The sequence below is a fragment of the Cnephaeus nilssonii genome (genome assembly GCF_951640355.1).
Source record: "Cnephaeus nilssonii genome assembly, chromosome: X".
NCBI lineage: Eukaryota > Metazoa > Chordata > Mammalia > Chiroptera > Vespertilionidae > Cnephaeus > Cnephaeus nilssonii.
The window spans coordinates 70,330,405-70,343,239 of NC_137071.1; the positions used below are offsets into that span (position 1 = coordinate 70,330,405).

Genomic DNA, 12,835 nt, shown 5'->3' on the forward strand with positions numbered 1-12,835 from the left:
GTAGTGACATGATCAGGAAAGGTCACATCAGTAATGGCAGGCAAACAGAGCGGCTTTTCCTTCCTTTTCCACTGTCAGGGCCTAGCCAGTGCTAAACTTACATCAAAAGCTCAGCAAGTACTGATGGATTAATTCCTCCTTGGCTATTTTAAATGGTCCTAAGAGTGATCTCTTACTCTGTGCTGGCCTCTGAGCTCTCTTCCAGGATGGACTCTGAAAAAGAGTCAGTGATATCCCCAGGAAGACAACAGAGTTCCCCAGATCAGATTTGCAATACAACCAATAAGAGAGGAGAAATTAGTAGGAGACTGACCTAAGGAATAAGGTATGGAAACTATAGTCTCTTAGCTTAGTGTCAGTTGCTTCTTTTTCACCTTTCCATATGTGGGCAAGTTGAAGACAGTGCATGGATAGAGTTTAACAATAAAGCTTCTACTCCAGCCTCTCAAAGTTTGGATATAAATGGGTTTTGTGTGTGTGTGTGTGTGTGTGTTGGGAAGGAGCAGCGAGTATAGGAAACAAGGTGGTCCAGTTGCTATTGCCATGGTAATAGTAATACCCGTTCAAAGAGGAGGCTGAGATTCCTTTTGATTTAACTCTGTCCATATGACTTGTCTATTTAGCAGGCTTGAATTGTCATGTCCCATGACTGTAGGGCCCTTTTCCAGCCTTTAAATGTGGTATAAGTGTTGATTTCACGTAGGAAAGACAAGATTATAGGCAGGGCCTTGTCTGACCAGGATAAGGCCAGAAGCAAAAGTCTTTGCCACTAGTACTTCCTGCTGATTGTTGCTTTATTCCTAGTACCCACCCCCCATCCCCATCCATCCCCAGTACCAGTCACGGCTGCTCTAGCATCTTGGCCCTGTCAACTGTTTATAGACCCTGATCAAGGAGGCCTCTGTTCATGGAGTGAGGTTAAGGGGTGGGCTCTGGGAGGAGGGTAAGTGCAGATTAGAGACCTAGGGAGATAGGGCCAGTTTTTCACTCAATAAGCCTGCTTGTTGTTTAGTTCAATTGTATAGGGTTCTATCTCTCCCTTTGTCAGCTGGATTCAAGGGACAGGCTGAGCCTGTGTAAAGCACAATCGGTCTCTTTCTACCATCCCTTTCGATGAGGCCCTTCCTCTCCTCCCTTTGATGAGTTCCCAGATTCACACAGAATTACCATCATGGAGCTGGTCCTTGAGGCGTGCCCAGGGCATGGGAAAGAAAGGAGGGTTTGGGAGCTCTTGGCTCCTGCTTAAAGAGACAGCATCAGGGTCAACACAGTCTCTTGGATGGACATGGAACTGAATAAGAGTCACAATAGTGCTGTCAACCTTTGTCAGACTCCTGTGAAGAACATTGGTGAGAAGGGCTTGAAGTCCTATCACAGATTGATTATACTAGTTTTGGGAGTTTGCAGATAAATCTAGCTAACAATGAATATTTCCCCTTTGCTTACATTTTGCCCACAGGGTTTGGTTATATACATTTTAACATAAGATGATAGGTAGCTTTGGTCTTTGATTCACAGACATAAGTTTGTTTTCTCTAACAAGACTGAAAGGATATTGAAGAAAGTGACTGGGCCTTATAATTCCCTTTTGTGTCTCTAGGATCTAGGTAACTGCTAATGTGCTTAATGACTGTACTGAATCTACATAAACAGAAGTGAAAGGAAAACACTAGGTGTGGGTCATTATTTTTCTCTATGACCTCTAGTCAAAATTAGTTGGTTTAATCGAACTGAGTTACATTGGATAATATTATTACTATATATTTTTATGCTAACTCTACTATGTTGCAGACTGTACTTAGCATGGAAAATGTGAGACTGTCTCTTGAGAGAGATAAGGAACTTCTCCAGAATTCCTTACAGCCTTCCTGAATCACACCAATACCCTTCCAACCATGAAGGATTCTGAAATGGAGAGCCTATGGCTTTAGGCTCTTGTTCCCACATTCCCATGGACATTTCTTGGGCTGTGAAAAATGAAAGTGTACCAATGGACCCTTCTCAGGATATTTTGATTGTCAACTACTTTGATGAAGACACAATTTCTTGCATGTTCTGAGTTTTTCCAACTTGGAACCCAAAATTTGGTTTTCTTTCAATTGGACAGATTGACAAATTCTTCACTTCTGATTAACTTACATGCCCCCAGAACAAACACTTCATTTCAATTGTGAAGAGATGGACATCTGATGCTTGTGCCAATATTGTTGAACTGTTTATCGCTCAACAGTGATAGATTTATCTAGGGCCATTTATATTTCTGACTTCATTAGAGACTCATTAAAACCTATGTCCTTCTTGCCCCTTGCTTTGAGTGCCAGTAGATCAGAAAAGGACTCACTAAGTTATTTGAACTCTAAGAAAATAGATGAAAAATGGACGTGAAAAGGAAGAGTATCAGTTGGTGATTGAGAGTTGCTCCCAAGATTTAGCCTTTTATCACCCAGTAAGAACAATACATATGATACTCTCTGGTTAGGTGGAGATGATCAAGGGATCAGATACACTAAAGAGGATTTTTCTTCATCTTTACAACACTGGAGTGGGCATTAGCTAAAACTTAGAGTGGAATTCTCTGGTTAGCAAGAGTTCAAGTTCTTCCATCCCTGATCACACCTGCACCACCATTTAGCCGTTCCCAGGGTGAAAAAGCTGGGGTGAGTGAGTGGGCACAGGATAGTCACTTGCCCAGGGTGGATGGCTCTCCTTACTCTAAACAAACAGTTCTGCCATTGTTCTCTGGGCATGACCCCCTCCCCACCCCCAGGCCTGTGGGCCCCTACAGAATACCAATGAGGCTCCTGAGATCTCTGGGAGAAACAAGGCTTCTTTGTTTGGGGGAGCTATGGAGGGCTCTGTCTAAGCCCTGACCCTGTGCTAGGGAGAGAGGGAACAGTGGGGTCACTGACCTTCCCCTCCCCCAAACCCAGGCTTCAGAGAACTTCTTTACTAGAAGAGTCTAAGAGTTTGAGGGTGGGGAAGACTTGGAGAGACAGAGAAGGAAGATGGCAGCACTGTTTACTTCCAAGCTCCTTTTCTTGACTTATAATATGCATCTAGTATCTTAACCTGTTGTGAAATTTCTTGAACGTTTCCTAAGAATAATTATAAATTTCAAATGTCTTTTTCTTTTGGTATACACATGCATATGTGTTCATATTTGCATGTATGCATGCGTGTGTGTGTGTGTGTGTGTGTGTGTGTGTGTGTGTGTGTGTATGCCACAGGCTCACTTTGATGAGACACTTTTACCGGGCACTATTGTAAAATTTACACTAAGTAAACTCTGCTTTCACTTATGGCATCACAGCTACATATTGCTTCCAATAGAGGCCAAGTTTTCTGACAACAATTCTTGGAAAAAAAAATTCAGTTCTGCTACAAATGTCAACTACTTACTTTGCTTGGCTTGAGCTTCCATGCTTAATCTCTGCTGTGATATATAAGAATCTTTGAGGAAGAGGCTCTTTGAGGACTAAGGAAGGGCTGTCATTTTAGGGGATGGTGGGTGTAGGACTCACTCATTTTGTGGCTCCGAGAACAAATAAATGCGTCTATCTCAATTTTCCATGATAGTGATAATTTGGTCCTTCAGAAACTGTTCACATTGATGTAATTCTGCCATAAAAACCACCAGATGGTTAAGCACTCAGAGATAAAAAGAAGCTGTACTGGTATTAATAGGGTTGGGCAAAGGAGTCCTCTAGTTCCCGGTACCCTGGTATAGACAAGTGAGCTTTGTATGAAAATCCAAACCTAAAAATTAATACAATTTACTTTCTTTTTGTAACAAGTTCCAAAATGCTCTTATAAAATAGCACTTTTCAGCACACTTGCTGATTATTTGTGTGTATGTACTAGTATATATATACAAATAATTCATATATACATATATAAAAATGCAAAATAATTCATATATCATATATACATATGATATGATATATGAATATATATATAAAATCTGTGTGTATATTTGTATATTGTGTATGTATACATACAAAGAACTCTTTTCTAAAGAGATTAACATTTTTATTTCTTGTACCTTTTGGGGATCAGGCCAAGAGGCCAGAGGGAGCCATCCTCTACCAAACTCATTCTTCTCAGTAAACAAGATTCCCATATGACTGAATCTGTTGTTTATGTCTTCACATTTCACATAACACCTAGCACAATGCTAGGCACATAGTAGGTACTGCATAAGAGTCGATGGATGACTAAAACAAATAAGAATGATAAGACAGGAGAGAATGATTGCATAATCTCTCTGGCTTGCTACTTGAATTATTGATTATTAATACCCCCCCCCCCCGACACACACACACACACACACACACACACACACACACACACACACACACAAATTCTGGGAATTAAAAGAAAGGACTTATTTTCAAGAATGGAACAAAGTATGGTTCTGGGGTCAGTCTCACATTCCAGAAACCTAAAGTTCTAGACTCTCCTGATTTTGGACTCTGGGGTGACACTTTATCCATGCATGCGAGCACAGGTCTGGCAGAGAGGTAAGAGTGGCATTACCTTCCTATTGTACATTCCTGATTGTTTCCCCTTCTTCTTCCCCAGGTTTGTTAGAGTGCTGTGCAAGATGTCTCGTAGGGGCCCCCTTTGCCTCCCTGGTGGCCACTGGATTGTGTTTCTTTGGGGTGGCACTGTTCTGTGGTTGTGGACATGAAGCCCTCACTGGTACAGAAAAACTAATTGAGACCTATTTCTCCAAAAACTACCAGGACTATGAGTATCTTATCAATGTGTAAGTACCTGTCATTCCATAAAAACCCCTTTCTTTTTTTCTCTCCATCTGGGAGATATAGAACTCATACTTAGTGACAAGTAGGGGATTGATGTGGCACTGGAAAGGATTCCTGAGTCTTTCCTCTCTGTGCAGATTTCACCTATGTCACAACTCCACATCTGAGCCCCCAAATAAGGGAAAAGTGCCAAGTTCAGAAAGTAGGGGTCTACCTGCTAGCCCAGCTCCTACCCCTTGTTTTCTTCCATGCATTCTAAATTTTGCTCAGTAGGGTTAACATTGACTGAGTTGGAGACTCCAAAGTGGTAGATATAGAGAACTCGGGGGAGGTAAAATGACTGGACAAAGTAGGGCCACTGCTCTTGGTTTGATACCCCACTTGAGTCTGCACATACCCAGTCATAGCTTCTTTTATTCCTAGTACTAGTTAGACTCCTGTTTCCTCATCACTTTTTAAAATATATATATTTGTTTATTAATTTCAGAGAGGAAGGGAGTGTGAGAGAGAGATAGAAACATCAATGAAGAGAGAGAATCATTGATTGGCTGCCTCCTGCATGCCTCCCACTGGGGACCAAGCCTGCGACCTGGGCATATGCCCTCAACCAGAGCCAAACCCGGGACCCTTCAGTCCGAAGACCAACGCTCTGTCCACTGAGCCAAACCAGCCAGGGCCCTCATCACTTTTCTTGTCCAACGCTTCTCTCCTCTGAAGGAGCATCTTTAAAAGGTCAGGCAAAGGAGACTAGGGCTCTGGTTGTTCAGGTCATAGGGTGAGCAAGGTGTGGATTGAGGAGCATGTGCTTCTGGCTGCACATTCCCTATCTTCCTTTACTTCAATCCAGACAAGGTGGAAGCATGGAGATGGAGATTTGTGATCCCTCTAAAGACTCCCTAATCTTGTTTAAGTGCTCACTTAAATGTCCATCTCACTTATGCAGGAAGGGAACTGGTTCCTCAATTAATAAGATTTTCTGGTCTCATTTGTCTATCTGTTAATGCAGGATCCATGCCTTCCAGTATGTCATCTATGGAACTGCCTCTTTCTTCTTCCTTTATGGGGCCCTCCTGCTGGCTGAGGGCTTCTACACCACCGGCGCAGTCAGGCAGATCTTTGGCGACTACAAGACCACCATCTGCGGCAAGGGCCTCAGTGCAACGGTAACAGGGGGCCAGAAGGGGAGGGGTTCCAGAGGCCAACATCAAGCTCACTCTTTGGAGCGGGTGTGTCATTGTTTGGGAAAATGGCTAGGACATCCCGACAAGGTGATCATCCTCAGGATTTTGTGGCAATAACAAGGGGTGGGGGACAATTGGGCGTGAGTCTGTGGCCTCACCCTCACCCAAGACTGGGCCCTTTCCAGGTGCCTGGCCTTTTAGTGAGGAAGTGATGGCTACAGCCGAACGAGGTCAGGAAGAACGTGGTGCCCAGCTGGCTTAACCTCACCTTTGAAAAGTTCCCTAGAAAATTTCATCTCAAAATGAAAAGCATGAGTTTTGTGTGATACTTTGTATAATCAGACCATTTCTAAGCCATTTATTGATCCCTTAACTCCCCTCCTAGGAGGGACCACAACAAGAGATCTGACTGCCCAAGAATCTAAAATGCTACCCATAGGACTGAAATGTAGGTAGCTAATCTTGGAGGATGAATCATGGAAATTAAATAATTGACTCCAAGGTGGAATTCACAATATTCTGGGATCCTATACTGTTGAAGGTCCCAGGGGAACTAGGACAAATTTACATATTTAACGCTTCATCTTTGACTGGGGGCTATCCATGTTTCTACTGAGGCACACATTGGTTTTCAGCCTCTAGAGTTAAAGGTTCCTTTTGGGGCTAAACATCTGTGGGTTGTGGTGGTCTTTTATGGCCAGCAGTTGGCTTAGAAAGGTGTTGGTTTTTTAATCTGAAATTTAAATCTCCTATTGGCTTTGTTTAATGACTAAGTTCTGTGACAAAAAAACATTTTCTAAGCTCAGCCTAAGGCAAGAAATGGCACGACTTTCTTTCAAGATCTGTTTTGATTTTTTCACACCTTATCTGCCCAACAAATCTCCTGAAACCTCTCTAACCCAGGGATCCTTCTCACTCCAATCCCCACCCATTCCTGCCACCCTCTGTCACACCCAGGGCCAGTTCTCTAGTAGATACTGCCAATGACATTTGGCAGAAATGCCCTGCTTACTAATTTCATATGGTGGAGATCTCTGGAATTTGGTTCCATTTCTGGCACATACCACTCCAGGATCTCCCAGTTTGTGTTTCAATGTCTACAGGCTAATGCTCATTTCTAATCACACCATGTCAATTGTTTTAGTTTGTTGGCATCACCTATGCCCTGACCATTGTGTGGCTACTGGTGTTTGCCTGTTCTGCTGTGCCTGTGTACATTTACTTCAACACCTGGACCACCTGCCAGTCTATTGCCTTCCCCAGCAAGACCTCTGCCAGTATAGGCAGTCTCTGTGCTGATGCCAGAATGTATGGTGAGTTAGTGCATGGGTGTCTTGGCTTCTCAATCCTCTTATGGAAGCATATTAATTGAGTTCTTTATTTGGGGTAAGGAGGGTGATAATTATGGGGGAAAATAAGAGGGATGCCTAGACCTTAGTTTATTAAACCCTCGCCACTCAAACTGGAGAGATTTCTTCCCTTCGAAAGAAACTTCTTGGAAGGGGGCGGGATTTCTTGACTGTACACACTGCTCTACCCTATTTGACTGCTGTTCCCAGCAGTACATTTCAATAACAAATATAAGATTTCACAATTGTTAAATACCACCTTCTATTTTTTGGTAAATCCTTAGAAAAGTGAATCCTGATTGTTAGTAGGATTGAATTTTCAGCCAGGATGATTAAAGTTGGAAGAAAGACTCCGAAGGAAAGTATCCATGTAGCCCTACAAATCCATGAAGCTCACCTTAGTTGACTTGTATATTTTACTTAGGTGTTCTCCCATGGAATGCTTTCCCTGGCAAGGTGTGTGGCTCTAACCTTCTGTCCATCTGCAAAACAGCTGAGGTGAGTGAGCCATTTGGGTTACTTACAGTGGAATGCCTAGTACCATACAAGTTCCTTCCCATTGCCTTTAATTTTAAGGACCACAGTTTCTCTTTGCTCGATTTTGAGTTGGCAGATGGTTTTCTACAAAATATTGATTTAGTGTGCCTGAGCCAATGAGCATAGATAGTAAAATATGTATGTTCCCTAGAGCTGTATAGAATGCCATTCATTTCAAGACTTCGTGCCTTAAAAGAGAAATTTGTAGCTTTAGGTATAGATAGAGCTTAATGGTAAAATCTCCCAAGTGGAAATTTTTATTCTTTTAGTTAAAAACCTTATGAAGAAAATGGGTTGTGCACAGCAATATTCATGGGTTTTACAAAAACACTTTCAGTTTGGAATTTCTCAATCTCCAATGTGAAGTAAAAACAGTGCATTTGAAGAAGAAAAACATTGTATTGAGGCAGGATATTGTACACAAATGAATCAAAGGATTAAAAGTAATCCTGAGGAAGAAGGCAGTGAATAATTTCTTTGAAAACAAGACATTGATTTTAAATTTTGGGACCCTGGGCACAATTATAAGAAACCAGTTGATTAAAATATTTTATGTGTATTTTATGAGTATTCTGTGTTCTGAGTATTATGATGTACATTTAGAAAAGGAAGGCTTACACTCAAGGAAGTGACAACTTAGAGATGCATAATTAGCACACAGAAAGATATCAGCATTTATTCAGAAAGCTGTGTTTATGATATATAGCAGAGCATATTTTTACTGTTGAAAGAAATAGTTCTTCCTTTTGCATTTTCTTGTAGTTCCAAATGACCTTCCACCTGTTTATTGCTGCATTTGTGGGGGCTGCAGCCACACTGGTTTCACTGGTAAGTTGCCTTTGTATTATCTTGGCCAATAAATGGTCCTGGGATAGCTGGTGTTCAGCTATGCTGCAAGGCAAAAAGGTAGACTCCTTCTAACCTTGAAATTCTGGAGAGAAGCTACTGGGAAGAGACAGCAAAGTGTAGAGACTGTATACCTCTATTTTGGTTGGCAGGGCATAAAAACTTGAGAAATTAGGCAGGGACAAGAAAAGTGGTATGAGGAAAGAGGAGGTAAGAGATTCATAGACAAGAATGATAATATTTGGCATTTACAGAGCATGTAATATTGCCAAATGCTTTGCAATCCTACATTACAGTTAATTCCCAACACATCCTGGTCAGATCAGTTTCAAGAACACTGAAATATTACTAAACATAGTATTCCAAAGCTTGGAATTCTATATACTGTAAATATGACTCTATCTTGTACACTTTCCAAGGGATTTAGTTACTCTCCTGAAAATATGGGAAGGACTCCCTAACAGTCTGAGAACTGTTATTGCTATAATGTGATTCTATGTCCCAAGTTCCGTTGTTGGTGTTACAACACAGTGTCAATGTAGTGCATTCATGGTTCACATTAAAAGCCTAGGGCAATGAAGGGTGAGGCAATTTATCTGAAGTCATTGAATAAGTGGTGAATATGCAACGATAAGCTCACAGAACTCCTGGCCCTTACTGCTGAGGTTTTTATAAAGTCTAGTTGGTTCTCATTTTGTAAAATAAATTGATGCACTGGAGGGCTGTGTTGCACAGTGTGGCTGTGTGTCTGCAGCAAGCACTCTATGATTCCAGGTCACTCAGACATGAAAGTAAGATGATGGCAGACCTACGTATCATTTACGTTTCCCTCAGGAAAAGTCAGTGCTAGGCCAAGCATAGTATGGAATAAATCAGGCCGAGTTGGTTCTCTGGACCTGGGACATTTATAGGACAAAAACCTGGGACATGCTGCATTTTATAGGACAGGGCTTTTTCCTTTATTTAGCTATGACTTTATTTCATCACTTCTTTTTAAAAAATGTATTTCAATTGATTTTAGAGAGGAAGGGAGAGGGAGAGAGAGATAGAAACATCAATAATGAGAGAGAAACATCAATAATAAGAGAGAATCACTGATCAGCTGACTCCTGCACACCCCCCACTGGGGATCTAGCCCACAACTGGGGCATGTGCCCTGACCGGGAATCGAACCCATGACCTCCTGGTTTATATGTTGACAGTCAACCATTGAGCCACCATGGCTGTGCTGTTTCATCACTTCTTCATTCCTGAAAGGAGTGGAGGAGAGAGAAAGTTTCCTTTTCTACTCTTACTCATATTCTCTCTCTGTTCCTTACAGCTCACCTTCATGATTGCTGCCACTTACAACTTTGCTGTCCTTAAACTCATGGGCCGAGGCACCAAGTTCTGATCGCCTGTAGAAACTTCCCTTTTTCTAACAGCAAGGCTCTAACCACACAGCCTACAGTGCTGCGTCTCCCATGTTAACTCTTTGCCTTTACCACTGACTGGCCCTCTTCTTACTTGATGAGTGTAACAAGAAAGGAGAGTCTTGTGGTGATTGATGTCTCTCTGTGGACTCTCCCCTCTTATGTTCCTCTTTTAGTCATTTTGCTTCACAGCTGTTTCCTGCTAGAATTGGGAAATGCTTAAGATGGTGACTCCACCACTACAAGTCACAAAGAAACAGAGGTTCTACTTCAACTTACAAGCATCTCCTGAGGACCAGGGAGTGTTTTCTTCTCAAAGGGCACTTCCACTGATGGAAACAAAGTGGAAAGAAAGATGCTCAAGTAGAGAGAAGGAATGTACCTGGCCCCATTATCATCTATAGGGACCAAATATATTCTCCTTGGTGTGCAAAACAGAGAGCTCAGTCCTGTCTCCCTATTACCACTGAAATTAGAAGGGAAAAAAAAGAATGCCAGTAAAACAATAAGAGCATTTGCCCAAATCTACCTATTGCAGCTGGGAGAAGGGGGTCAAAGCAAGGATCTTTCACCCATAGAAAGAGAGCACAGACCCCAATGGCGAAGGACTATTTAAGCCCTAACTCAGCCAACCTTACTTACAGCATAAAGGAGCATAGTCTCTGTGTAGACAGAGGGGGCACCTTGCCTTACACCTCGTTAAAGAAGAGAAACAGGGTGTTGTCAGCATTTTCTCATTCCCTTCTCCTTGAGAACAGCTACCATGACAACCCTGTGGTTTCCAAGGAGCTGAGAATAGAGAAAAACTAGCTCAGATGAAAAAAGACTGGCTTAAGTAACAGCAGTTGCTAGTGGCTAATGGTGTATATGGAGCCAGCCCTCTGATAGACACAAGATAGATAACTCTTTGGATAGCATGTCTTTTTTTCTGTTAATTACTTGTGTACTCTGGCCTCTGTCATACCTTCACAATGGTGCTCTTCTCATAGGGTATTATCCATTCAGTCATTGTAGGTGATTTGAAGATCTTGATTTGTTTCAGACTGATGCACATTTCACATTTTCCAGTTTGTTTATCACTTGGTCAGGGCTGTATCAGAAAGGTCTGGAGAATTATCCTTTGAATATGATTCTTTAATGAAAATTGGACATTAAACATCACAAATGATATGTAAAATTGGCTAGTTCCATACATCTACTGGAATTTTCTAGAAATTATTCTGCCTTTTGCAGAAACAGATCTGGTGAATTTTAATCTCAATTTGAATAACCTTTTATTTTAATAATTAGTTGATTGTTCTTTCTAGCTAGTGGGGGATGATTTAATTTAATGATGTTACCTTGGTGTGTTAAAGAGTCAGATTTAACATACAGGTTATTCTCTCCTGATATAGATCACTAAACGGAATACACCAGCTGTCAGCTATTCATTTGGCAAGCTTCCACAGAAAAGGAAAGGTGGAAAGATTTCGAAACCTGAATAGCTCCCAGGTTTCAGTCTTCTTTTTCTTGTTTATTAACTTTGGGTTAAAATATAAAAGGCTGATTGGTCATTATTGAAGGAAAGGTTTTATGGGTATGACTGTAGGCAGCTCTTTTGTTGTAAAGAGTTGCATATTTTTCTCCCAAAGTGGTTTCAGCAATGTTTAAGGAGGTGTAAGGTCTTTACAAAAAGACACTTGATACTTGTTTTTAGACCAGTATACCAGATAAGCTTCCAGGCTGCATAGAGGGAGGAGATGGAAAAAGTTCTGTAAGAAACCAATCAAGATCAAGGAAAGTGAAGTAATCCATACCTTGTGTTTTGTTTTGATTTAATAGCATAACAAATAACCAACTCTTCCCTGAAAACCTCCCAGGCATACATACACACATATACACACACAAAGAGGGTTAATCAACTGCAAGAGTTTCCTTCATTTCTGATATAGTATTTCAATTTTAACACACATAAAGGATAAACTTTTAGAAACTTATCTTACAAAATGTATTTTATAAAATTAAAGAAAATAAAATTAAGAATGTTCTCAATCAAACATTGTGTTCTCTGAGTGAATTGTTCTGTTTAACCCACAATTGAATTTGAATAATTGTATCTTTATCGTGCTTTGTTCAAGGACTTCATTCATTTTTTCAGTTCATCCAAGTCATTCTCACAATTCTCTAAAATAGAGTTGATAAATTACTTCTGTTTTTATAGCTGGTGACACTAAGAAATAGAGGAAAAATAAATTAACCCAAAAAATACATTTCTGAGCTTGGACTAGAATTAAGATCTTGATACCAATTCATTGCCTGTTTTAGGGTTTCTTTTCTCCTAAGTTGGGTTTCAGAGTGGTCTGCTAATTCAGAGTCAAACATGGTTACTTTAATAGAATAATGGTGCCCATCTCCGGTGTCTTTAGAATTATGTTATTGTTAGCTCTTTGAATTTTCCAATAATGAGCCCTTAATGTTTCATACATGAGTAATTCTCATGTATCTGGAAAATACTGGATGAAAGGTTTAATGTCAAAGCAGAGCAAATATGATAAGGGCAATATAAATTTAGTTTGTGGCAGGACAGTATTAAAATGATTAGTGACATCCGCCCTAACCAGTTTGGCTTAGTGGATAGAGCGTCGGCCTGCAGACTGAAGGGTCCCAGGTTCGATTTCGGGTCAAGGGCATGTACCTTGGTTGCGGGCACATCCCCAGTAGGGGGTGTGTAGGAGGCAGCTGATTGATGTTTCTCGCTCATCAAT

General features: G+C 41.0%; 1 protein-coding gene across 1 annotated transcript; it reads left to right on the top strand.

The window, feature by feature from the left end:
- Positions 1-1,285: 1,285 nt before the first annotated feature.
- On the top strand, positions 1,286-10,072 carry PLP1 (proteolipid protein 1; the record flags this gene model as incomplete). Its single annotated transcript, XM_079764565.1, has 7 exons — positions 1,286-1,349; positions 4,582-4,768; positions 5,773-5,929; positions 7,092-7,260; positions 7,721-7,794; positions 8,596-8,661; positions 10,001-10,072. 7 exons carry the CDS (start codon positions 1,286-1,288, stop codon positions 10,070-10,072), a joined length of 789 nt encoding a protein of 262 aa, XP_079620691.1.
- Positions 10,073-12,835: the final 2,763 nt, after the last annotated feature.